General features: G+C 42.4%; 6 protein-coding genes across 13 annotated transcripts in view; 3 read left to right on the plus strand and 3 right to left on the minus strand.

Moving 5' to 3' along the window:
- Positions 1 to 85: 85 nt before the first annotated feature.
- On the plus strand, positions 86 to 4,000 carry LOC136432954 (leucine-rich repeat-containing G-protein coupled receptor 5A-like). The gene is made up of 3 exons (XM_066424636.1): positions 86 to 383; positions 1,776 to 2,969; positions 3,131 to 4,000. The coding sequence occupies exons 2-3, from the start codon at positions 1,804 to 1,806 to the stop codon at positions 3,387 to 3,389; spliced, it is 1,425 nt and encodes a 474-aa protein (XP_066280733.1). The 5' UTR covers positions 86 to 383; positions 1,776 to 1,803; the 3' UTR covers positions 3,390 to 4,000.
- Positions 4,001 to 4,788: 788 nt separating this feature from the next.
- LOC136432955 (carboxypeptidase N subunit 2-like) lies at positions 4,789 to 7,267 on the plus strand. Its single transcript, XM_066424637.1, has 2 exons — positions 4,789 to 5,224; positions 5,496 to 7,267. The coding sequence occupies exons 1-2, from the start codon at positions 5,048 to 5,050 to the stop codon at positions 6,579 to 6,581; spliced, it is 1,263 nt and encodes a 420-aa protein (XP_066280734.1). The 5' UTR covers positions 4,789 to 5,047; the 3' UTR covers positions 6,582 to 7,267.
- LOC136432956 (glycine N-acyltransferase-like protein Keg1) lies at positions 6,774 to 10,005 on the minus strand. 2 transcript variants are annotated; one of them, XM_066424638.1, is made up of 5 exons: positions 9,743 to 10,005; positions 9,046 to 9,183; positions 8,541 to 8,634; positions 8,008 to 8,149; positions 6,774 to 7,768 (listed from the first exon to the last, which is right to left on the minus strand). In XM_066424638.1, the coding sequence occupies exons 1-5, from the start codon at positions 9,839 to 9,841 to the stop codon at positions 7,354 to 7,356; spliced, it is 888 nt and encodes a 295-aa protein (XP_066280735.1). In that variant the 5' UTR covers positions 9,842 to 10,005; the 3' UTR covers positions 6,774 to 7,353. The 2 variants fall into 2 exon arrangements, with proteins under 2 accessions (XP_066280735.1, XP_066280736.1); XM_066424639.1 differs by having other exon boundaries at positions 9,749 to 10,001.
- A 357-nt stretch (positions 10,006 to 10,362) lies between these two features.
- LOC136432957 (glycine N-acyltransferase-like protein 3) lies at positions 10,363 to 13,575 on the minus strand. The gene is made up of 5 exons (XM_066424640.1): positions 13,370 to 13,575; positions 12,447 to 12,581; positions 12,080 to 12,173; positions 11,744 to 11,882; positions 10,363 to 11,305 (listed from the first exon to the last, which is right to left on the minus strand). The coding sequence occupies exons 1-5, from the start codon at positions 13,469 to 13,471 to the stop codon at positions 10,903 to 10,905; spliced, it is 873 nt and encodes a 290-aa protein (XP_066280737.1). The 5' UTR covers positions 13,472 to 13,575; the 3' UTR covers positions 10,363 to 10,902.
- A 1,025-nt stretch (positions 13,576 to 14,600) lies between these two features.
- On the plus strand, positions 14,601 to 21,807 carry LOC136432960 (beta-hexosaminidase subunit beta-like). Its single transcript, XM_066424654.1, has 13 exons — positions 14,601 to 15,069; positions 15,713 to 15,924; positions 16,529 to 16,594; positions 16,845 to 16,891; positions 17,272 to 17,382; positions 17,626 to 17,727; positions 17,979 to 18,087; positions 18,569 to 18,767; positions 18,927 to 19,010; positions 19,318 to 19,390; positions 19,764 to 19,944; positions 20,289 to 20,484; positions 20,728 to 21,807. Exons 1-13 carry the CDS (start codon positions 14,801 to 14,803, stop codon positions 20,789 to 20,791), a joined length of 1,713 nt encoding a protein of 570 aa, XP_066280751.1. The 5' UTR covers positions 14,601 to 14,800; the 3' UTR covers positions 20,792 to 21,807.
- A 480-nt stretch (positions 21,808 to 22,287) lies between these two features.
- Positions 22,288 to 24,814, minus strand: part of LOC136432958 (amyloid beta precursor like protein 2-like) — a 29,010-nt gene continuing 26,483 nt past the window's right edge. For all 7 annotated transcript variants that reach the window (XM_066424641.1, XM_066424644.1, XM_066424645.1 and 4 more), the window contains one exon: positions 22,288 to 24,744. In XM_066424641.1, coding sequence (XP_066280738.1) covers positions 24,620 to 24,744 — 125 coding nt within the window. In that variant the 3' untranslated portion in view covers positions 22,288 to 24,619. The remainder of the gene's footprint in view (positions 24,745 to 24,814) is intronic.

A 24,814-nucleotide genomic window follows, 5' to 3' on the forward strand; every position in this document is an offset into this window, starting at 1 on the left:
CACCACTTTGCGTTGTTTTTATCACAAAGAATTGAGAGATATTACGTTAACCATAAGTAAAGGCATCAGATCAGGACCAGAGGTTGAACTGGGGGCGGGGGCGCTCGGGGTGGCAAGAGAAAGTGTGAAATGTCTGTCCAAGAATATACAGAGTGGCTGAGTTATATTTGGCCGCCGTAGAAATGTTAGCACCCGACCTGGGACCCGGGGTATTCTGGTTTCGGTGTGTCAGCGGAGGAATCCATGCTCGGACATGGCTGACGATGTCTAAGTAAGCTCCGCTTTCTCCAGCGGCCTGGCTTCTAGGTTTGCCGACACCTAGTCTTTGCACAACCTCGGTTCTACACGACACCTAGCCTTTGCACAACCTCGGTCCTATACCGGTAAGTGCGTTTGAAATCTGATAATCCATAATGATTCCGTGCGGACTCAGTTAGCTGCTTGTTTTCTCTCTTGATACTAGGTCATTAGAGTGGTCACAGGTCATTCGATTAAGAATGTCTTGAGAGTCATTCCGGAGACATGTAAAACTCGTGTCATTCCCATAAAACGCCAGATAGGCTCTTACATGTCTTTATGTATCTCCAATGAGTAAAAGTATAAACTTTTAGTGCCACGTTTTCTGGAAAGTCAGTGATCATATTTTTTTGATGAAAATGGCGGAAAACGGCCAATTTGAGGAAAATTCGTCCGTTTTTATGACATGAGGGCCACCTTTTTATCCTTTTCTTGGAGACATCGCTTTGTTCAATAGGGAATGACGAACATCAGAACATACCGGCCACCCACAGGTCATGTCGAATGAATGTGTCATGGATAAAATAGATGGGAGTCCCTTTATAGTGGTAACATAAGTGGATCTGTGTGAAAAATGGCAACAGGGGGGCGATAACCGCTATAAGTTGTGCTGCATGAGAGCCATAAATATTAGTTGAAGTCCAAAACGCGACCTCTACACGATTACGAGGGTACCGCAGTGCTACAATACTCATTATCGGATGTTCCCGGACAGCGCTGTCGTGTAGCAACGACGAGCAGCAACGTGCTCTGAGGTCACAGTTGAATATTTTTGGAAGAACTATTTATTTCATATCTCCCTGAATACTGATTTTGAGGTAAGCATAAGGAGTTCGTTGTACGAATCTTACTGGTTTATTCAGAATGGATACGAATCGAACCATCACAAGTGGGGTATGTCACGGCTAGATAACGTTTCCATTTCGTATCACTTTTGAAAGGCATAAGGCCCGAACCAAACATAGTGATATAGAATCTTCACTGAGATGGGTTTGAATCGACAGTAAATCCTAAATAATCATGACCTAAAATGATGTACAGTAACATATCTAGCTCGTCATCAGGGCAAGATGATACAGGTTGCCAGAGGTAATACATACCTCCCGACGTGTAGTAATGTTGACATTGCCAACATGTAGGGACAAACGAGACCTCTCAGTTGACTCAAGGTCAAACTGCAAATTACTACCGACTCTTCTACTTTGGTACCGTGCCTAACAGATTTCCCTTTTATCTGGATGAAGGGCAATGTTCGGACAAAGATGAATTTGACATGAAATCTCCTGAAAGTTTGCCCCTGTAAGCTCGTTAACCTAAAACAAACCAAAGTTCTTTGCAGCAGAAACTCGCCTTCGAATTCTTTTTAAAAAAGGGTTAATTGGACAATTGTCCACCACCGTGCTGATTGTGTAGTATTTGTAGTCAACAAATAAACTGGGGTTCTTTACTATCGAGTGGTCTGTTATTTTGTTTTTCAGGTTATTGATATACACAAGAGTTGACAACATGTGGCCATCATCTGCTGTGGTCCTGGCAACCGCCTATCACCTCCTTCTGATCGTCAGGCAAAATGTAGCGCAGGAGGATGTCGATGAGCTGGATGTAAACTCTGCTCTCCCTACGGTGTCCACCCCGTCACAGACCACCTCATTGATGCCTTTGGCGAAACCAGTTGCAACCACAGCAATGGTCATGCCAACCGCCGATCAACCAGTGGTTGCCAAACCGGTCGCCCCTGCCCCAACACCGCCAGCCCGCAGGCGCCTCCTACCGACCAAGCCGCATCCTACTAGAGCCGACGATGCCGAGCCATGGGAGATCACGTGCCCGAGCTACTGCGTCTGTCTCAAACGATGGCACTATTACTTAGAAACGAAGGTCAGGCACCTCCGATGCGAGTTCTGGAGTACCGGCTCGACGTATCCGGAGGAATATCCCGGCACCACTGAATCAGCCCGTATCAAGGTACATGGACTGGACACTCTACCCTCCAGCGTTTTTCAAGGAATCTCCACCGCAGAGGTCATCATCCTAGAGATCGTTCAAAACCCCGATATGACACATATTCCGAAAGGCGCTTTTAAATCTTTCAGATCGTTGGGATACCTGGATCTCAGCGAGAACAATTTGAAAGAGATCCAGCCGTCCCTGTTCGTGGGTGTGACATTTCTGGACAAACTGTACTTGCAAGGTAACAGCCTCGACAAGTTGTACCCCAATTCTTTTCGCGGGCTAGGTCGACTGGATACTCTGAACCTTGAAGGGGCCGTGGACATGAACTTGCCGGAGGGTCTGCTGGAGCCTCTTGAGTGGCTGGAGTCCTTAAATTTAGCTAATAACCCCAAACTGACGAACCTCCCTGGCGACACTTTTAGTTATCAATGGAACCTGCAAACTCTCCTGCTTCAATTTAGCGGCGTGAAAAATCCAGACGATGAGCTCTTTAAGCCACTTAACAACTTACGCCATTTAGAAATAGACGAAGACCAGCTCAACAGCTGGGATCCAGACGTGCTGTTGAGTATCGAGTCTCTGGAGACGTTGGAGGTGCACTGGGCGCCCGGGAACAGCACGTCGCATGTGTGGGACGCCGCCGTGCACTACGAGGGCAAGTGGCACTTCGACACCTGCCCGGAGGACCCCTGTATCAATGACGGCATCTGTTTTGTCGGGTAAGTTAAGTTCACATTTGTTGCTCACTTTTGATTTTCTTAAATAATATCGATATTGCATTTGCACAGTACCTATCCTTTTCTAGAAGATCATTTGTACAGTACCTATCCTTTTCTAGAAGATCATACATACGAAATCTCTTTTTATTTGTTTTTTGTAGTGAGCACCGACTACAGTGTGAGTGCCCTGTCCCGCGTGCTGGGTCGATCTGTCAGAGTCTCCACCCCGGTCTGCTGTTCCTGATTGTGGTGGTGATACTGGTTATCCTGGTGGCGGTGGCTATTCCGATCTACAAGAAGGCCACCAAGAAAAAGCCGGAGCCCCCTCCGCCCAAGCCCAAACCCATCATCCTGGAGCCGGAGTCCGAAGAAGAAGACGATTTCATGCAGTCGAAACCAGAGGAGGATCCAGAAATGTAATACTTACAAGTCAGGCATCTGACAGAGGGAAGACCGTTCCAGGAAGTCGTGCATTGTACTTAACTAATGCTTCGGTCCCAATTGGAAAAGGGAGCCTGGCCGGGTAGTTCCCGGGCCGTTTTTGGCACTTTCGGGCGTGACCCCTGCGCGGCCCCGCCGGACACCCTGCGGTTACCGGGATATTTGTAGGCCCGAATCAATTTAACTCAAGACTTGAATTGAACTCGGGACCCGGTAGCTAATAGACGACTTGAGCTAATCGTGCGAGCACCGGGGATACCCCTCCGGCACCCGGCAGTCCACCGGGACAAATTTGTGGCTTCGGGGCCCGGCCGGGGACTACACCCCCGACGGGCACCGCCACAATTGGGACCGAAGCATTACACAAGTACAGATGCGTCCTAAGGTTCGTAGATGTACATGCACATGCTAACATTTACGTCACATTTTCAATCTAGGACTCAGTGGTGCCTTGTAAAACCTGTGCAACGGCACCCAATAGATAGTCATCTGCAGTTGAATTAGGCCTGATCCAGAATTTCTTATGAATTAATCATTTCTTTCTTGTTGATTCTATCTATGTTATTCTTTATAATTCATAAAGACTAGCAATGCCTAGACGGATGGACACCGTTGAACATCGGTTGAGTTTGTGCTTTGGATTTACGTGCCGACAAATTACTGTGTATCCCGTCTGTTCAGAATAGAAGAGAGAGAGAGAGAGAGAGAGAGAGAGAGTGCTAGTTTGAAATCTTAAAGCTTTACTCGCTATATAGTTATTATCAAAATGGAAACATACGCGAGCGATGTGTAAATGATAAGATTTAAACAATGGTAAATGTAGTTATGATTAAGTGAAATGTATAAAGTAAAAAGTGAGAGCCTGAACAGCTTACCAGCTGACAAAATAAAATTCTGCAAAATATTGAACAGTTGCCGATGGCAAAGATTAATCTGTTTCGCAGTATACGATATCAATAAAAGATCTACATCATTGTACATAGAACTAAAATCAACGTGTATTTTTTTCCATGGATAAGATCATAATTAGTACTAATTACTGAACTTTTATAAGCCAGGACAACACCATAAACGTCAGGAACCTGAGTTACCCTGGTATCAACTATATAGATTTCTATCGCGGCGGCAATGTCATTTATCTTGATTATGTAAATACGGTACTGAAGACTTATGTTTTACAATCACCAGGTCAAAATGTGTGTAAACATATAAACTCTGTGTATGTGACAGGCTGACAGCCCACCCAATATCGCTATTAACGACTATGTGTTGGCAAACTAGGTGACCGCTGTATCCAAAAAGATAACTTTTCTAATATTGAAACGTACCGGCGGCCGGCCATGTTTTTCGTGTCTCGTCTACATTAGATCGCGGCCGTGCAACTTACGCACGTAGTGACACGTAACAACGTTACTGTTAACACAGCTGTTCTAGCTCGCACGTTTCATTCTCTCCACAGGACTTTGTGCCTGATAAAACTGGAAAGGTCATTAACAGGTACTAGGTGGGCCACGAATCATATGTGCCGTGGTGGGCCGAGAAACGGTACTTTCTTCGTCCTGACTACGTATTCGGCTAAAACATACTGAGGCCCCTACAATCGTTTTCCATCGACAGTAAGTACAGTCACTGTAGACATGTGGCGAGCTTTGGTTACCACCTTAGCTTTGTTGGTGCTTTCCCTCTCCTCAATTTCAAATGTGCGGGGATCTGTTACGACTACGGAGCCACAACCATGGGATGTACGTTGTCCAAGAACGTATATCGAACCGTGCGAGTGTATGGCAAAGTGGGATGACTTCTTGAACAGACAGGTACGTTATGTTGTATGGCGACAGATAGACCGTTCCTTGTATGATTGACGCAATATATACCTAAAGCGGACAGATGACGAAGGAGCTGACGTTATATTATAGTAGCAGGTTTTACCAGTCTAATGTATCAAACTCAAGCTATTTTCTTTTTAAAAATACCAAATATATAGACGTCTTGACGCGTAAACAGCTGTGTGTAATGTACATTTTTTTGCCAGCACAGTGACAAACATCCCATGCTTTTATTTGCTGTTCTGTAATCATTAACCAGGTGAAAACAGTGACGTGTTCCGGACCGATCAATGCTACCAGCTTCGTGCTGCCAAACACAACGGAGTCGCTGCGGCTGGCGAACGTGGCTGGTTTGGAGCCGGGGATGTTGGAGGGAGCGGGGGAAGTGATGGCATTCCAAGTGAATGGACTCGTGTCTGACAGCGTACCAGCAGACATTTTAAAAGGCATGGAAAATCTGAAGTTCTTTGCTCTCTGGTTCAACTTAGACTTGACGTCATTACCAGACAACTTCTTCGGGAACCTCCGAAACCTCGAGAAGATCGACATCTCTGAGACGGGAATTCGGGTGCTGTCCGTGGACACATTCGCGAACCTAACTGCTCTTAGGACCTTAGATCTGGCTAGAAACAACCTCGAGAACCTAGAGGCAGGACTATTCGACGACTTGTCGGCACTGTCATTCCTCGACTTGCACGGAAATAACATCTCATCACTGCCACCTGTCGGACACTTGTCGAACCTATCAGAACTCCATCTGCAACACAACAGTATCACAGCCATATCTCCATCGGCTCTAAACAAACTCCACTCCTTGACAAAACTAGATCTATCTAGAAATGCGATACAGACTATCCCAACGGGCACACTGATACAGCTACAGCGATTGTCTTTCTTAGATGTTGCTTACAACCCTATCGTAAGTGTCATCAAAGACACGTTCGTGGGGCCGACGAATCTGACAGATCTGGGTTTGGACGACCATCAGCTAGGCACGTGGAATCCTGAAGTTCTCTTGAACCTGACCTCTCTCCGGTGGCTGCACATCGACAATGTCCGGTACGACTGGGATCAAGTCATGTATGAAGGAGGCAAGTGGTGGTTCAGTTGCCCTCCTGACGCATGCCTTTTCGGTAACTGCAACATCGCTGATCATCAGCCTAACTGTACCTGCCGTCAGGGGTTTTCCGGCGACACATGCGACACACCGATTGGTCAGAACGACAGGGTGCCAACCTGGGTAGTTGTGGTAGCGGTGACAGGCACAGTGGTTTTTATGGTAGTGACCGTATTTGGGTGTGACCGGTTCTGGAGGAATAGAAAGCTTCGGTACGAAAACATTTGAAGCGGACCCTTTTGCCCTTGCCTGGATTATGAGCTGAGAGCTGATTGAGTTTTTGTCAAAATGAACGCAATTCAGTGGTATATAACAATGTGTGTTGCCTCTGCCAGTTGATATAACAATAAATTGAATTGAACTGATGACGACTAATCATTTGCAATAAAAAGAAGCAAAATAATACACAACTCACCAGTAGAAGTTAAAAAGACTCTATTTTATTGAGGCTAGAAAAACTAATTAAATACTATTCTTGGAGAAGTAAACAGGCATTATAAGTTTCTCATCAGTTCATCTCAAAGGTATCTTTCATATGAATCAATGCAATGCTAAGCATTAAATCCACGCTATGAAATTAGCTATTGAAGTTTACTACAAAGAAATTTTAAGAGCCTTCATCTATGCAATGTATACCCTTATAAATTGAGCACATTTACTGTAGGCACTAGTTTGAAAAACGCACTGAAAGAGAGCTTTAATGTACATATCAATCTGTCATGAGATTACAAGACCGGTACTAGTCTGAGTCAGAGATGTCAGAAAATGTTGCATGTTATGATACTTGTGCAGCTCAGACATTGCTATTTGTGTGTGCCTTACAATTGTGTAAAAGAACCAGATGCTTGAGCAATCTATTGAAAGAGTGGGACTAATAGGGGAAATACATGCCTTTAGCTTTTAACTTTCTCTGATACATATTGTAACGTTGTATCATTCAAGATCAAGTTAGAATATTCTACCAATGTCTTTAAAATTAGTTAAGTTTACAAAAATTGCACTAAGATGACTTGTTTCTGTTGAGAAAGGTGTATGCACACCTCCCTGCCTCTACCCAAGAGTACCCAAGTTTCCGGTGTATAGTCCTTGAAGGCTCATTGTAGTCTTCAATAAAGAGGAATGGCAAGAACCCCTTCTGAAGACAGATGCTAATCAGGTACTTTGAAGCAAGCTGAAAGTAGCCCTTTCCCCTGTGCTGCAGTAGTGTGTAGCCCAGCCCTTGTGAGCCGTAATAGTTGAACAGGATCCATGATACAGGGTTTCCATCCTGATCATACACACAGGCTGAGGGGAAGGTGCTGATCTGATAGTGAATCTGTTCCTCAGCTTCAGGAGTGCCCCCATGTCGCCAGGTCCTGTTGACCAGCTGGCTGTGATCAGGTTTCAGTGGTGCTATGGTCACCTTGGCATCAGTCCTGGGGTGTCAGAAGAATATCATGAAATTGTTAAATTTGTGAAGCAAGGGTTTCTAGCAACCCTTGAAGTGCATCAAAGAAGTGGAATGGCACACATGATCATAAGATTAATCTGTCTCTAGCAGTGCCCCCGCCTTCAAAATTGGACCTTTCTATTTTGTCCTTGGGAGTGTGTTTGTATCAGATTACCAAGTCATCACAGGTACCTTATATGTATGTGGTATGTAGCATAGCCTTACCTGCCCAGTTTCTCCAGACTGGGGCATGTTTCATGCAGGTAGTAGGCTGTGTCACAGGGGTAGATATCTGTCTCAGAAGGGCATGGAACACCCTGTTTCGTCAGGTGGTCTTTCAGTACAGACAAACCACTGAGAGGAAAAGCTGAAACAACCAATATGTTCAGTGGACTTTAATCATTGATCTAACGTTAAATATACATGCGTTTTGGGCATTCTCTTTTCTTGTCATTTGGCATGAACAATAATTCATACATCATGTGATAATCTCTTCGATTTGCCTAATTTACTGTGCATCGGAATTAACTGAAACCCAACAGGAAAAAACCCCTATAGGCTTTGAACATAACATAAGCTCAACTACCAGTGAAATAATTTCAGTATGAAGTGTCAATTGTCTGGTTCTCGAAAATATGTAAAAGAAGGAAATGATAACGATTCTGTGGAGATGATACTAGTAGATGTTGATGATTCAGGTATATGTAGAAAGCCTGGCAGATACAACAAAATAGACATGATTGAATTATCAGACTTACCAAGTAACAAAAGTTGTCTGGTCCAGTCAACAGATGTCAATGTCAACAACTGTCTAAGGCCATCCTCACTGGTCCAGTACAAAAATACATCATCCTGGTGGAAAAACAGAACGTTAATGAAATCATGTTACTATCAACTGATGGTGGACATCTTGCCTTACTCACTGCAGTACATGACTGTTGGGAAGTATCCAACTCATCATGTAAGTGGCCTGTGAACCAAAGGTCACTTTAAGTAGTATGTTTTACAAGGTATAAAAAGAGAAAACCTTATGGATTTTCATAAATAACCACTTTGGCAATTATTCAATTAAATTATTGACATAGCTGCATACCACTGACACTTGGCCCAGTGCATCTTGCCCTCAAAGTTTCACTTCATGCATGATGTTAGCTTACCGTATTCTTGTTGAAATAACCTGTGGAAATAAACCAAGACTGGTGTTTGCTGGCTGCCATCCGCAACTTCTTTCAGTGTCATGTTAATTCTAAGTCAACAACTTACCTCTACAAATGCCGGCACAGAAAAGTCTTTCTTATCAGGAGTCCACAGGACAGCTGTGTAGTCTGGCCACCTGTCCACTTCAAAGGTCAGGCCCCAAGGGACTTTACCATCCAGGTAATGCTGGGCAGTGCAGTACAACTGTGGTAGGAGGCCAATAAAACAAACAAATAATGAGCATAAAATATTACAGCTACACTACATGTAAACTGACCGGGTCAAACAACTTTGACTTTGACAAAAAAATTGAAATGACACCTAAACAAAACATCGGAAAAATTAAATGAAATTCTTGGTGTAATGCAGTACACTCGGAGCAAATGTAGGCTTGTTTTGCACGTATTTTACAACATTTTGTACGTCTTTCAAGCACATTTTCAAGTGAGCGCTTTGCTCTCTTCGCCTCACTGGAAAGACGTACAATATGCCGAATACTCCAAGGCTCCGCCCCTGAAGCGTCGCCGAAAACCTGTAGCTGACCTACTTTCTACGATGACAAATCGCTGAAAAAATGTCTTACCTAGGGCAAGGAGGTTGAATATCTAGGGCAGGCGCAGGGCCGGCCCCGTTTGAATATAGGGCATACCAGTTTAATAGTAATACTATATAGATTGACGCAAGCATCATACATAAATGTATTAAATAAAGAGACGTGGATCAGCAAGGTTATGATTAGAAACGTTGATAAGGATAACAATACCGTTACCATTGCTTTGGAATGGGACGTCATGTCATTCCAGTCCAGCACCAGCGAATCCACCAGCTGTCTGAGTTCCGAACGAGACAAACTCCGGGTCATCCTGATCACGGGTGGACTGTATGCGTTGTGCAAGACCGACTGGTTACCCGAGTCTCTATTCTGATAACACGAGCGAGACTTTGTGTCCAGGGTTATGCAAACCAAGCTGGTGCTGACCAGCAGGCGGAGAAGTGACCTTTGACCCTACTGATCGAGTGGCTATTGATGAGGCTTGACCACCACCAGGTTCACCAGATTGTATCATTGCAGCCAGGTATCCGTCGGAGTAATGGGGCTGTTGTGCCTCCTCGAACACGGGATTTGAATGGCACAAGTCCCGGGGTGTATAGATGTGGTTTTTTTAAAACAAGTTTGCACTGCCTTCGCAAGAGGAAAAGAGGCCAATGGCCAAATTTGATTTTCATGTGCAAATAAAACAACACACCGGTAGATTGTGTATGTTCATAAGACTGAATATATTGATTGTTATGTTTGAGTAAGAGGAAGATAAAATCCAGACAGTCTGTGTAAAAGACCATAAAAGTCTATGCTATGACACAATAAAGACATGGAGCCATGGATTCAATATCTTAATATTTTTTTGGGCCATTAACCCACGTTGCCGTGATCTGGCACCCAAAAGAGCAGGACTAATAGGGAAAACACATGCTTGAGTCAAGTTGGGTGTTAAAGTGAAGCAGCGTTCACAAAGAAAAGTCGGAGATCCAATTTTCTTGGCGGTTGTGAGCCTTCCCTGGTCACAGACTGGCCTCTCCTGGAAACGTACAGGGCAAGACCCCAAGGTCAACTGCTTCCACAAATTAGTGTCAACTGTCTGTCTTAGCGTTACGATGATTAAAACACTAAGTTGGTCGTGTCATTGGCCATACACTCTGAGATTTACGCCAATTTATGACCCGATTCCTTGGCTATCCCCAAATGTCCTATTAAGTGTCCTTGGATGTAAGTGACCATTTCCTGCTCAGTGCAAAGATATATACGATTAGATATAAAACCTACATCAAACTATATAAATCTATTGTCACTCCGTGACATGCATGATATTCTATAATTAAAAAATAAGGTTGAAACAAGTGCACTATAGTATAAAGATGGCTTGTTCAACAGTTGAGATGTATATACGCACACCTCCCTGCCTCCGTCCAAGAGTACCCAAGTTTCCTGTGTATGGTCCTTGAAAGCTCATTTTCGTCCTCAATGAAGAGAAAAGGTAGATATCCCTTCTGAAGACAGATGCTAATCATGTGCTTGGAGGCCAGCTGAAAGTAACCCTTTCCTCTGTGTTCCGGTAGTGTGTAGCCCAGCCCTTGTGAGCCGTAATAGTTGAACAGGATCCACGATACAGGGTTTCCGTCCTGATCATACACGCATGCTGAGGGGAAGGTGCTGATCGAATAGTGTACCCGTTCCTCAACTTCAGAAGTGCCTCCGAATTTCCAGGTCTTACTGACCAGCTGGCCGTGCTCAGGTTTGAGTGGAGCTATGGTCACCTTGTTGTCAGTCCTGGGGAGTCGGAACGATGTTGGTTTAGTATATGCTCAGTGTCTCAAGTTGTAACCGTATAGTAGCTACGGTATAAAAACCGTGACAAAAACAGAGAAAGAGCTGAAAATTTACTGAAACGTCAGGAACTAATTGCTGTAAACTTTGGTGTAGCATGAAATGCACCAAATGATATATGAAAGGATTTTTTAATACTTTGAGGAGGTTAAAGGTCATCAACCAATGCTGGCGATTGCCCAAAATAAGACACTCCTTTTGTTTTTCAATGGGAATGGGATATCCCTGAAAATCAAGATTTTGTGGCACCAAAAAAATACTAAATGATCCAATGGTTCAATACAAACCGCATCTAAAGGGCATTATACATGTGGAAGTCTTAGGACCAAATTACTATGTCAGCGCTATATATATATAGCATGGTTATAATATAGCACTTACGTGTTCACATTTTGAACATGTGGGCAAGTATTGTGCAGGTAGTACGCTGTGTCACAGACAGCAGCATGCCGATCAGGCCATGGGACACCTTGTAGATCCAGATGTTCTTTCAGTGTGGTCAAACCATTGAGAGGGAATGCTGTCAGAATTTGAAGCAACAATGACATTAGACAATTCAACATGTGAACATTATTGAACACAATTGGTACACACACGGACAGATCTCATGTATTGGAGACGTTTTATTTTTTTTCAAGCACATGGTACATATGTTCTTCATTCCATTAAAAATTGTGTCCTAAATCTACCCAATGAAACGATATCTACTATGCCTACCGACTAGTTTAAGTAGACTGGTCCAGTTGATAGATTTCGACTTTAACAGCTGTCTGAGGCCATCCTCACTGGTCCAGTGAAAAAATACGTCATTCTGGTAAAAAGAGAAGAATTTGGATGAGGTTGTGCCATTACCTTCCTGCACAATCACTAATTCCACCTAACGTTACCTGTAAAACAATATCAACAGAGGTCAGGTCTGGCCCACTACAACTTGAAATACTGCACATCTCTTTCCAATTGCTTATTGCTAGATTGCACATAATGTTACCTCAAGTTCGTCTGATAACTGCTAGCACCCAAGAATCACCCAGTCTTTTATCTAATGATTCTTCTCTGTAAACAAGTTCCAACAAAATGTCATCACCCTTGCAAAGGAAGGCGCCGAGGCGGCATCCTTACAAGTCCACAGGACAGCTGTGTAGTCTGGCCACCTGTCCACTTCAAATGTCATGCCCCAAGGGATTTTACCATCCAGGTAATGCTGGGCAGTGCAGTACAACTGTGGTGGCAAGAGGTTAGGATTTGAGAATAGATAAAAGAAGTGTGGATACTTCATGCATGTGTATGTATGCATGTATGTGTTCATGTAAGTATGTATGTATCATGTATGTATGTATGTATGTATGTATGTATGTATGTATGTATGTATGTATGTATGTATGTATGTATGTATGTATGCATGTGTGTGTGTTGTGTGACAGAAAAAGTGATTGTCTCTACCCCTCTCCGGGCCCGGAAGCCAATTTGATTTTTGTTTAGCCGGATACTGTCTTCATTTGGTAGATCTGCTATGATTATCCGGAGGCTGCTGTAGCACCATTTGACTCGAGTTTGGCTTCAACAGAAGATTAGGTCTCGGATGTTGGCTCCGTGTTTGTCTAGAACAGTCCAGACAGAGACCTTGACCTCTGTCTGGTGTAGAGCACTGTCTCCAATCACGCTGGTTTCAAAACAGAAAAAGGACTCGAAAGCGTCGCTTTGGGCTTATGATATGACATAACTAATAGTATATATTGCGTTAACCGGGATTCACCCCAATTCGAGAAGCCTTGTATCTACGGGGTCTAACACACAGCATATCTAGCCTCTGTTGCAGTCTCCTTCCGGCTGTTTTCCTTTTCAAGTTACCGTTTTATCATTACACTTTGGTCTTATTGCTGACGGAAGAAGAAAATGTAATAACAAAACTGTAAGTTGAAAAAGAAAACAGCCGGAAGGTGTCTGCAATGGAGGCTACAGCATATCCGTGCAGTACGGATCCGAGCAGGTTGATAGAAATAACGTTACCATTGCTTTGGAATGAGACGCCAGGCCATCCCAGTCCAGCACAAGTGAGCGCATCAACTTCCTGAGTTCCGAACGTGACAAACTTCGGGTCATCCTGGTCATGGGCGGACGAAGAGCAGGACAAACCAACTGCCGATCTTCAGTGCCAGGCCGTGTCCTCGGCGCACGGCATGCGCACTAGTAAGGTAACCTTTGTGCATCTTGACCCCACTCACCGAGTGACTTCAAAAATTAAGATTTATTGCTCAACAACTGTAAAGGGCACAATGCGATACTGAGCAAGCTACTATTCTAGATTCTGAGCAATACGTCTACGTCTAGTCCATTCAATATTCTATTTAGTAAACAGGAACTAAGTATCCTATATCAAAGTATCAAAGTTTATTATGTATCTCTAATTGTGCGATCTCTCCTGTGCAAAGCGCTACAAACATATTAACCAAGATGTTGTAACTGACATAGATATTGCATCATACCAATTGCAAGTGTCAGCACTTGTCTTGGGTAAGATGATATCATTTTTACATTATCGAAACCAATTGTTTTGTTTTTTTTGTTGCTTTTTCTAAGCCTTAGGCAATGGAATCCATCTTTAATAGTACTCTCCTGATACGTGCGATATCGTCTCTGCAGGGTTCACTGCGGTTGCTGCAACAGTACTAGCCAGGCCCGGATATATTATCCGGGATGCAGAAACATGCCCTGTGTGCCGCGCCCGGTTATAATTGGGATAGGGTATTCCTCGGAAGAAAACACTTAGCATTGCGTGCGTGTAGCCACGAAACCCGGAAGTTTGTGGAGATACTCAGATAGGGTCGCTGACTGATATGTTATGCGGGTCTAGTGAGGGAGGTCAAACATTCATGATTTTTATTGGGCTGCAAATCTGGAAGCTTAGTCTAAGGGATAGTATATCATTTTGGCGACTCTTTCGAATTTTTAAACAGTGTGAGATAAATCTCAATGAGCTTATGTTAGTAACAAAAGATTTCTTTTGAATTGATAAAATGTACTAGTATACTTCTCTAGTGTGACGTCAGTTGTGGAACTCGGTTTGTAGCTAAAATAAATGTCCAGAAGCTGTTTATTTCTCATATCCAGACTAAGAGAAAACTATTTGAAACGTTCTTTGAATGTATTTCCAAAATGTTGGCTTTATGTTTGCTGGTATGTGTGTGTGTACATTTATCTCAACGCCACCGTCCGATCCCTGTTGGGACAGATTTCTCCCCGTTGACTTATCAGCCTCTCGATAGGGTCCACATAGGCCCCGGACTCCGTGATATATAAATGGATTGATTCTGAAAGATTACTCGGAGAGCAAGGACGTTAAAGAGTCTTGGAGGGATCCTGTGCCACCCCATTTCAATCCATTGTTTATGTAGGCTTCTGAAGTTAAACCAGTCAGATGAAAGTGAGCAATTAGTCAAGATGGCGCCCAACCTGCGCAGGAAGCGACAGTGGACAAAGCTGTGTTTCTCCCTTGTCGCCGCTGTTTTGTCCTGCTATGCTGGCGTGTTTACCCTTCGTCGCTCTGGGTACATTGCAAGGGCAGGGTTGGAGGAACCTATACAGAGTTCGTCACTACGGTTTTCACGAAACACCGGAGGGACAGGCCGCTACCTGGTGAGGGAGGCGGGGCAGGTCTGGCCGAAACCACAACACCAGGTGTCAACAGTGGACGTGTTTGTTCTAAACAGGTGGTTGGAAAGTTCTGGTCAACAAGTGATCGGTGGTGGTCGTGGTAATGTTAGAAAATAGAACTGCATGTTTTGTTACCAATACCTAAGCTAACGTCATAGCGATCTGTGGTATTTTGATAATGGTATTCAACGTTGCCTTATTTTGCGTTACTCAGACTACATTGATTCAGCGTGTTTACTTAGGAACTGCTGAAGTGGACCGTACGTCTGAAACAGGATGTGCAACTATACAAAACATGGTGGCCGAAAACATAAGTACAGTCATAACATATACAATGCACTACCGGTAACTCACTGAACAATACCGTATTGTACGTGAAAATATCAGACATTTTGTAGAAGAATTTCAAGGCAGCCAAGAGAAACAGGGCACTTGACTTTCCCGCGCGTCGATCCCTGACCTCTCAAACTAATGGACTGCTCAATTTAATATTGACTTGGAGCGGGAACGAGTACGATGTTGGTTTACGATTTTGTTTACCTGAGTATACAGTTATCATTTATCATTTAGCTCTTTATTCTTAAGAGTTTCTCATAGATTATTGATACTAACAACATAACATTTCAAATCTTAAAAGCCAGACTGATGCACTATGTATAACTGGTACATTGATGATATCTTCGTGTGTTATGGAAACAGAGACACTTTCAAATTCAACTATGCACCTGGGTCACAGCGTTGTGACATACTGGATCTGGCATTTGAGCGATACACAGAGATCATCTTTAGCATTGATGAGGCTGCCAGCAGCAGGAAGTGTGATGCTGACTCATCCTGTCTCAATGTGCTGGAGGTCAGCATCAAGGAGCCTTGTAAGGGGGCTTCTCTACACCTGGAGTCCAAGGAAAAATGTGAGCATTTCAATTAAGGAATGGCAATGGAAAAGATTGCCAGTTTTTGAACGTTAAAGTGCAGCCCTTTTAGCAGGGTTAGATACCAAGGTAAAGATGTATCATGTAATAATGATGTTGGCTCATCCCTTTAAAATCTGCAGACATCAGATTATGCCTTATTTTTGCATGCATGCATGCAGAAAGTTAAGCCATGAAGTTGTAGATTACACAAAGTAAGCATTAAAGAAAACAAGTTTTGCTTTCTAAACTGCAGTTTTGTCAAAAGCCTGCAACATTTGTGAAGTTTCACTTTTGAAGGGGTGTGGTGTTATCTAACGCTAACGTTGCCATTCAAGCTGTTAAAGGTATGAAAAAGTTTATAGCATTGTCATAGACATGGAAGAGCACTTGTCTCCAAGCAGATGCATTAGGACTTGGCTTATTCCTTATAACATTCTGTGAAACAAAATAGAATCAAAAAGAAAACCAAGATACAAGCACACATCTGTCAATACTGCTGTATTGTCTGTATCTGTATCTATATAACTGCCCTCTGGCGTAACACACCAGCTTCGCAGGCACACAACATTCCATTACACCTAACGAACTGTCTGTGTTGTAGATGGACTGGTGGTGACCAGAGAAGGTGTCAAATTAGAGGCTGATTCTGTCTGGGGTGCCCTCAGAGGTCAGTGGAGGTTCATTAATTATGTTCCTCTGTAAACTTAAGAAAATGCCTAAAATATATTTCTGCATGAAGATTTTTCATTATGGTACAGGTACATATAATAAACTCAGATTTCAACTCTTTCATGGATTACAGTATTGCTTGAAAGTCTTAAGAATGCAAAGGAAGCTAAATTGTAGTTTTGTTTGATTTTTTCAATATTGAACCACTCAATACTTGAATCAAGTAAAATATCAACTGACTTTTGTAGGGTTGGAGACATTTTCTCAGCTGATCTACAGGGGTGAACATGGTTTGGTAAGTTCAATATTTAAAAAAGTGTAGAAAAAAAAGATACCCCAGATATATATCGTAGGAAATACAAAAACATATTGTGATGATATTGTGCAAGGAATATTACGTAATTGCTCAGTGAGCACCTTACATCTTGTAAGATGTACTGTAGAAGACGTCACACCACTGGAAGGGATAATCAATGGTATCGCTGCAGTTTATGGACTGTCCTGGAGTCTGTAAATAATGAGTATCATCAGGATTCAGGGAATGACATGTACACTGCATACTTACATGTACCTGTATATTGATGATGATTTGATGCAATGTAAATGCAACATTTCTAAATGTAACTGTTATTTGTCTGATTGTCAAATTGATGAGGGTTAATCACGCTTTCACAGTACACCGTGAACAGGACAGATATCACAGACTTCCCCAGATTTCCACACAGAGGAGTCTTACTGGACACATCCAGGCACTTTGTACCAGTCAAATACATCCTGCAGAACCTGGTATGGAATTTATTTTGTAGACTCTGGGGTTAGGGGTGGTATGGTGATGTTGCAGATGGTAAATGTTAGTCTACTGCAGGTTGATTGACACAGTTTTCTTTTCAAACTTGATGACTATTTCTTTTGTAGTTGTAGAAAAGCTGGTGTTTATACACCGAGGGGTGGTTATACCGGCTAAACAGACACAGAACATAATTGTAATCACTGAAGAATCACTGCTGAATAAACTTGTATTTTTCCCAGGATGCAATGGCCTTCAACAAATTTAATGTGTTCCATTGGCACATAGTGGATGACCCTTCCTTCCCATATGAAAGTGTGGCTTTCCCTGAACTCAGTAAAAAGGTAGGCTCTCAGTGTCCATAAGGCTCTTACTTATCAATCTATTCTAAATGAAATGGATTAAGAACTGTCTGGAAATATAAGCATCATGAAAACTCAGGGCATATCAAGATATAATGTTAGATGTAACAGACGTCAACACATATATAAGCTCAGGACAACTAGAACTCTTATGATCATAATTCATTGATTATATTTTTTTAATTGCCAAATCTAGTTATTCAAATAGTATACATTAAATGTATTGCCTGCAGGGGGCGTTCCACCCTGACACACATGTGTACACTCAGAAGGATGTGAGAACTATCCTGGAGTATGCCAGACTGAGGGGGATAAGAGTGGTGCCAGAGTTTGACACACCAGGTACTGCATTAAAGACCACTGTTTGGCTCAGCTCTTAACATATGTACTTTGTTTCTTTCATCAAAATTCATCATCTATGCATATGTTAGCGTGTATGAAGGATTGAGCTTCCCTTCAGTCTAGCTCCCTTATTGTGACCAATGAAAATTGCAGCACATTTCTGGTAGAATTCCTTTGTAAAGCAGCTCCATGTACCAAAACGATTCAGAACTGCAGGGCAGTATGGAGGATGGAGGCTTCAAAGTATCTACTGCCAGTAAATCCGTTAAGACATTGTACCTTTAACTATATAGATGATAAAAAATCAAACAACCCTTAAGAATCTATAATCATGACCTACCCCTTTCATAAAATGACGTCCCTCCTAAGTATCATCTTCCCTACCGTTTTAAAACATTAGCATTCCAAAAGCCTCACCATTTGAAGGAGCATTAGGACTTGGATGGAGGTATAAGATTGCCAAACTCCTGTCTTATTCTAGGTCACACCCTGTCCTGGGGTCATGCAAAGCCTGACCTGCTGAAGACATGTTATACTATGAGTGGGAAGTACAGAGGTGCCCTCAACCCTGTCCATGAAGCCACCTATCAGTTCATGGGTAAACTGCTACAGGAAGTCAAGGATGTTTTCCCTGACCAGTTGGTGCATCTAGGTGGAGATGAGGTCAATTTTGCATGTTGGTAAGGAAAGCTTAGCAGTATAACACATATCTACACCTTATCTTTATACTGACTACTGCAAATGTACATGTGTCACTTATAAGACATGAGGAAATTGCCTTTTCATCAGGGGATGTCGTGTGAATGTTGAGAAAATGTAATACCATATTTGTTCTACAGGAAAAATGATGCAGCAATTACACAGTTTATGGAGAAACAGGGATATGATTACTATACCAAGCTTCAGACCTACTATATACAGAGGTGAGCAATGAAGAAGTAAAACATTGATCCACTCCATAATGTTGATATTTATTAATAGTCCAGAATTGATCATGCAAGTTTGTCCATCTTTTGCTTCTTAAGTTTTGTGTGATCACTTACTTACCAACATAATGAATCAGCTATTCAATACATGTGTATAAACAAAGGTTACTCTACTGCAGCTGCCCTCGATTACTGCATCAACTAATGGCTTGGGCACTGGACAATCACACAGTCATGACAAACAGGCATGCTATTCAAGAGGAGGCGGTGACAGCCATTCTAATATTGTCTCTAATTGCCGCAGGATAATAAAGATTGTGGAATCTTTGGGTAAGGAATCAGCTGTATGGGAGGATGTGGCTGCTAAAGGACAGGAGGTATGCTGATCATTATATCCTTTACATTTTTGAACCAAGGGAATAGTGACATTGTGTCCTGTTGTTCAAGGTGTAATGTACCCTCAGAGCCAGACCCGGTATTCGGTGTGATCACCCACTGCACATGCGCCCGAGCTTTGCCGGCCTCACTGTCCTGCTAGCCCCCAAGATCCATCACGCCCCACTCTCCGCTAGCTGAAGACAGAGAGGCAAAGCTAAGGTGATCGCGCCGAATACCGGGTCTGGCTCCCAGCGTAGGTGTAATGGAGGTTGCGGTGCATGCAGTGCATGCAGCATGAGTGCGGAATGTCATCAGATAAAAAAGTAATATCATTCATATATATAATGATATTCTGATCTTTGTTTCTTACAGGGCAGTGTACCAAAGGACACAGTGATACAGGTGTGGAGACCCAGGACCTGGGCACAGAAGATGGCACAGGTGACCCGACATGGTCTTAGAACCATCCTGTCAGGCTGCTGGTACCTGGATTTAATCAGTTACGGGGAAGACTGGCCTTCCTACTACAGATGTGATCCTCATGCCTTCAATGGTGGGGCTCAACTCTGATCTTGTAAAGTTGACATTGGTTTCCCTGTTACTAAAATATTGTTTCCCAACCAGGTGATTTGTGAATAAAAACACTATAGGTCTGCATGTTATTTGTCAATAACAGCCGGCTAGCAGACTACATATAAACCAGTAGTTGGTTGATGAAGCATATAACGTTACATGGATGATTTTCATTGTTTCACAAACAGTGGTGTGCCGACACTTTTTTGCAGAACCTCTAGCAGACCCTAGAAGCAATTGGTGCTTGATGATACATGTGGTAGAACTACTGTATCAATAACTGTAATGTTACAGGTACACAAATGGGTCCATTTTTCTCTGTAGGGACGAAGGCTCAGAAGGACTTGGTACTGGGAGGAGAGGCATGCCTGTGGGGGGAATTTGTGGACTGGACTAACCTGCTTCCCCGGCTATGGCCCAGGGCGAGTGCGATAGCAGAGAGGCTGTGGAGTTCTGAGGACACCACTGATATGGCAGATGCTGCTGTTAGGCTAGGGGAACACAGATGTCGCATGGTCAGGTACGTGTACGTTTTTAATTTATCAGAGCTTTTCAACTCTAGCATGAAAAATGCAAGATTCTTCTCACATAAAAGTGACTCCATTCATCATCTTCGTACAGAACTATCACTTCTGAAGTTCTTTCTACAACATGGTCTATTACTGTCCTCATATGTTGGCTACCTTGTCTCAACTAGCATGTATAATAAACACATCATTACTTGTATAATAAATGTACAAGATTTTGACATGTTTTGTTTCAGGAGAGGCATACCAGCACAGCCCCTCCATCCTAGTGCTTGTCCTTTCTTACCTGTCCGAGACTAAGCCTCGGATACAGCTGGACAGAATCAGAAGAAACATATCATATTTGCCTAAATGCTGCAAGTCTTGTAATTCTATAGATGGTGGGAAGGCATTTAGGCTGCGATCCCATCTAGGACATCATCCTCGCGGAGCGATGGAAATCCAAGAGAGGGTGCGTAATCATGTAAATAGTTAAGAAAACAATTTTGACAATCTAAGATAAATAGCCAACAAACTACTGATTGTATGCTTGTACAAACTGTGCATAATACAGATATCTATAAAGACTGTAAAACAAGTTTAAGAGCAGGTACATGAATGCATAAACTCTTCCATTCATATATTATGCAAATATTCTATAACTTGCTTGTCAGGATGATGTGTTAACCTTAAGCACTCTGAAGTAGCCATTTGGCACCCAATTCTCCATTGGTTACAGAGTTAGGCAGCAGGAGAAGGTTAATAAAACATATCAGGTACCTACAGTACTTGTACAGTCTTCTGGGTGATCATTTTGTCTTGCCGTCAAACTGTAAGCAATAGATGATTGAATGCATCCTTATGCCATGATTTTCAACTGTTCCATATTCCTTTAGGTCTGAAGTCACGTACTTGTTTAGCACTGTAGAACACTCCATCAACCACTGGCGGCAGTAATAACTGGCTAAGTGGGAATATTTGCTCTGGGTTTATCTGCATCGCTGTGAAACACGATGCCCTATGCATGCATATTGCTTCAAAACATAATGTAATCTGTCAAAATAACTACCTTGGAATACAACTGTGCCAGCAGGTATGCCCTTCTCTATCACAGTATCAGTCATTGAATTTGCTTAGCTTTACATAGTCCACAAATCTCAATTAGATGTGTAGGGACTGCACCATGGGGCACCTTGGCCTGTATATGACACTGGGAAAGCTTTACGCTGCAAAGACATTAAGTCCCACTTTAAACAAAAACTGTCCCAAAAGGACATAAAACAACAATTTGAACGATAATAGTGCCTGGGGGAAATAAAATGGCTGTACCAGCTGGATGCTGCTGTCTCATGGTGTGCTTATTTCCCCGGTAAAAAATGCTTGGTAGTATACTAATAGATGTAATTTCAGACGCATTAATGTTGTTCCCTTTCAATCTTCGATGATTGACTACAGCAGTCACATACTTTTGACATATCATGGACTATAATGGGTTACAATATGAAGTCATCAATGAAAAAACTATCCTGTGGTCACGTGTCACTTTCATGCAAAATTCCCTGAAATAGTTCTTTGTATTAGAACCCTATTTTGTGACAATATCTTGATGTAGGACCTATTTTGCTTAGCTAAAGGATTTATTCCAGTTTTGGGTTAGGATCCTTTAAGCTGTACACTGGCTCAACATGCAGACACTTTTATATTGTACTTATGATATGTAGATAAAATCTTGGACTGACTACTCCTTGCATTGTTCTCATATCCATGATTTTTTAAGTCTTAAACATTAACGACACATGAACGACACCACACAAGACTTGGCAGAACAACACAATGGGTCTGTTTAATGGAATCCAGGTGTAACCACATGCATGATTGTATGCTGATCTTACAATAACCCAAGTGTCAAAGCCTTTTTTTGTAAGTACTATAATACAGCCCACCACAATAAATAGTTACAGCAAAAGTAATGGGAATACTGGAAACTTTGAAAGTGAACGTGTATGGATAGGAGAATGGGATGGGAAGGAAGCACTCGCATGGATGTGCTTTCAACAGTGGAAAATGGTTCCCTAGGAGAGGGCCGACAAGCAAGCTTGCCGACAAGATGTAAGTACAGACTAGACGTCATTCCAGTGTGGCAGACACACTTACCATGTTCTTAAGGTGGCGTATGACTTGCAACAGTAGAGCAATGGCATACCCACCTGAACATGGCAGTGCATGGTGTAAGGTGTTGTATAGAGCTGTGTAGGCCATTGAGGGGATGTACACTTAGCATCTCTTTCAAATCAAATCTTTTTGTAGACTGCGAGGTAATATGTCTAGCTCTTAATGTTGTCCATACAGATGCACCAATTTGTATCTGTCCCCTGGAAGGAGTGACAATGAAATCGAAAATGATGGAGGTGGCTTATTCAAGCTGTAGGATACTCATCAAGGGCTAACAGTCTCCAGACCCATCTTCATTGATGCCAAGATATACATGTCCCCAAGGCCAACTGGATATAAGTTTTCAGTCAGTGTGAGGTAGAAGTTAGTACAGAATCCTGTACAGAGGAACCACATTCTCAGTGGAAATATCCAGGCAAGTCAAGAAGGGCTTTAGAACAAAGGCAACAAACTTAACATGTTGTACATAGCAGCAAATAAATGTAACTACCGACTTTAAAACAGAAGGTCACATGCTTGAGCTAGTGTTTCTTTGAGAAGTGGCTATTCCTTGCAACCTACTTGAATGAACACATAATTGTTGGTCTCAATTAAGGTCAGAATCTACATGTATTTGATGCATATATGAATGATTAACTGTGGGTTGTGTATTTGTTACTCAATAACATGAAGTACAGGCATGCGCAGCAAAGGAACTCAGTGGTCCAGCACTTTGAAAAACTAAAACTCTTTGAATAGAATAAAAGAACAAACTCTGTGATAAAGCACTACCAGACCATGATCACTCCTGTATTTCAACCTGACATACACGTGTACAGAACTTGATAACAGTTCACATAACCACTGAATAACACTTTTTCATAGCCAGGGTAATTGGTTAGACCTGTTTTCTTTAAGTAGTCACATAAGTACAAAGCACTGAGGACTGTACACATGCATTCGTACGGCACAAGACACAATTTTTTTTTTATAAGAAGCTACCTGCCTACTTCTCTTCCTCATCTACGTGGAATGCTCTTGAGACCCACAGAGTGACCTATGTCCTTGCTTAAATACAAATATGCTATCTAAGCGCACCACCACGACACCACATATTACATACAAATCTGAAAAAAAAACCTCCCTAAAAGCAACCACAGGAGGAGTCCCCTGTACACAGCCTGTGGCTGCTTCTATGGCTTTACTAAAATTAAAAAGTAAAAAATCAGCAAAGTTGAAGAAAATTAAAACTCTTACAGTTAATTAGTCGTGAATGCTAGATACACTACTCTGATATATCTTGTGATATAAAGAACTCCATACATCACTGAATGCCCTTCCCAAAACAATGGTAATACCAACTACACCAGTATAGGATCCAAAGGTGGGTTATGTGTTACTCCAAACTGATCTCAAGCATGCATTTATCTAGTAACTGTGCTAAAACTGCACCAGTCCCAGGGTTAGTTTCTTCAATTACACTTATAATCAGAAAATGAGTTTAGTCTTCTGCTTTGATTATCAAGTTACCACACAAAGGCAGTTCAAACAGCATCATTATTGCATTTTTCAATTCAATTCTTTCCAAAACAAAATGAGTAAGGGGACTTCAAAAACAAACTCTGGGACTGACGTTTCTCATCAACACTCCTTTGTACACAAGACTAAAGCTGTCTTGACAAATTATCACTGAAGCACTTTTGGAAGCAATTGTTATTCATTTTCATTGACTACTATCGTGAATTTAATACATTTACACTTGATGGAAGCTAGGTTGTGTGTTTTTCTTTTTTGCCGATTTATCAGTTACATTACAAAATGTCTGACAGTCATGATTCTCAGCCAAACTTCAACATCCTTTGCTTCAATGAGTTGGAAACTGCTTGGATACAGGTAAGTAGTGTCTGTAATACCACAACAAACTGGAATTCTGCTGATAAAATTGGGAGCTGCTATGTTTGATCAATTACATGTACATCCCGCAGGCTAACACGGTGCCTACTGCTGCGACTGCTCGAAGTACTTGTACGTGGGGTTCTCATAGCCATTCTGCTGCATCTTACTGACGTGGCGCTCCTCCGGGGTCATGCTGGGGTCAACCTCCACCACCGCATGGTTCACACCTGTGGAACACAGCAGACAATCTCAGCAAGGCTTTCTTCCTTCTGGACTATTACAATTTCAACACAAATT

This window comes from Branchiostoma lanceolatum, chromosome 4, assembly GCF_035083965.1.
Source record: "Branchiostoma lanceolatum isolate klBraLanc5 chromosome 4, klBraLanc5.hap2, whole genome shotgun sequence".
Lineage (NCBI taxonomy): Eukaryota > Metazoa > Chordata > Leptocardii > Amphioxiformes > Branchiostomatidae > Branchiostoma > Branchiostoma lanceolatum.

Bases quoted from the DNA above. Each gene is read 5' to 3' on its own strand.
- LOC136432957 (XM_066424640.1), bottom strand. From the start codon at position 13,471: ATGACCAGGATGACCCGAAGTTTGTCACGTTCGGAACTCAGGAAGTTG. The intron at 12,582-13,369 runs GTAACGTTATTT...TTGCCACCACAG, and splicing joins CGTCTCATTCCAAAGCAATG to TTGTACTGCACTGCCCAGCA. The intron at 12,174-12,446 runs GTGATGACATTT...TCTTTTTACCAG, and splicing joins CGGCGCCTTCCTTTGCAAGG to AATGACGTATTTTTTCACTG.
- LOC136432960 (XM_066424654.1), top strand. From the start codon at position 14,801: ATGGCGCCCAACCTGCGCAGGAAGCGACAGTGGACAAAGCTGTGTTTC. The intron at 16,595-16,844 runs GTCAGTGGAGGT...TGACTTTTGTAG, and splicing joins TGTCTGGGGTGCCCTCAGAG to GGTTGGAGACATTTTCTCAG. The intron at 17,728-17,978 runs GTAGGCTCTCAG...TATTGCCTGCAG, and splicing joins TCCCTGAACTCAGTAAAAAG to GGGGCGTTCCACCCTGACAC.
- LOC136432954 (XM_066424636.1), top strand. From the start codon at position 1,804: ATGTGGCCATCATCTGCTGTGGTCCTGGCAACCGCCTATCACCTCCTT. The intron at 2,970-3,130 runs GTAAGTTAAGTT...TGTTTTTTGTAG, and splicing joins GACGGCATCTGTTTTGTCGG to TGAGCACCGACTACAGTGTG.
- LOC136432955 (XM_066424637.1), top strand. From the start codon at position 5,048: ATGTGGCGAGCTTTGGTTACCACCTTAGCTTTGTTGGTGCTTTCCCTC. The intron at 5,225-5,495 runs GTACGTTATGTT...ATCATTAACCAG, and splicing joins ATGACTTCTTGAACAGACAG to GTGAAAACAGTGACGTGTTC.
- LOC136432956 (XM_066424638.1), bottom strand. From the start codon at position 9,841: ATGACCCGGAGTTTGTCTCGTTCGGAACTCAGACAGCTGGTGGATTCG. The intron at 8,635-9,045 runs GTAAGTTGTTGA...TTTTTCCACCAG, and splicing joins CTGTGCCGGCATTTGTAGAG to GATGATGTATTTTTGTACTG. The intron at 7,769-8,007 runs GTAAGGCTATGC...CTGACACCCCAG, and splicing joins AGTCTGGAGAAACTGGGCAG to GACTGATGCCAAGGTGACCA.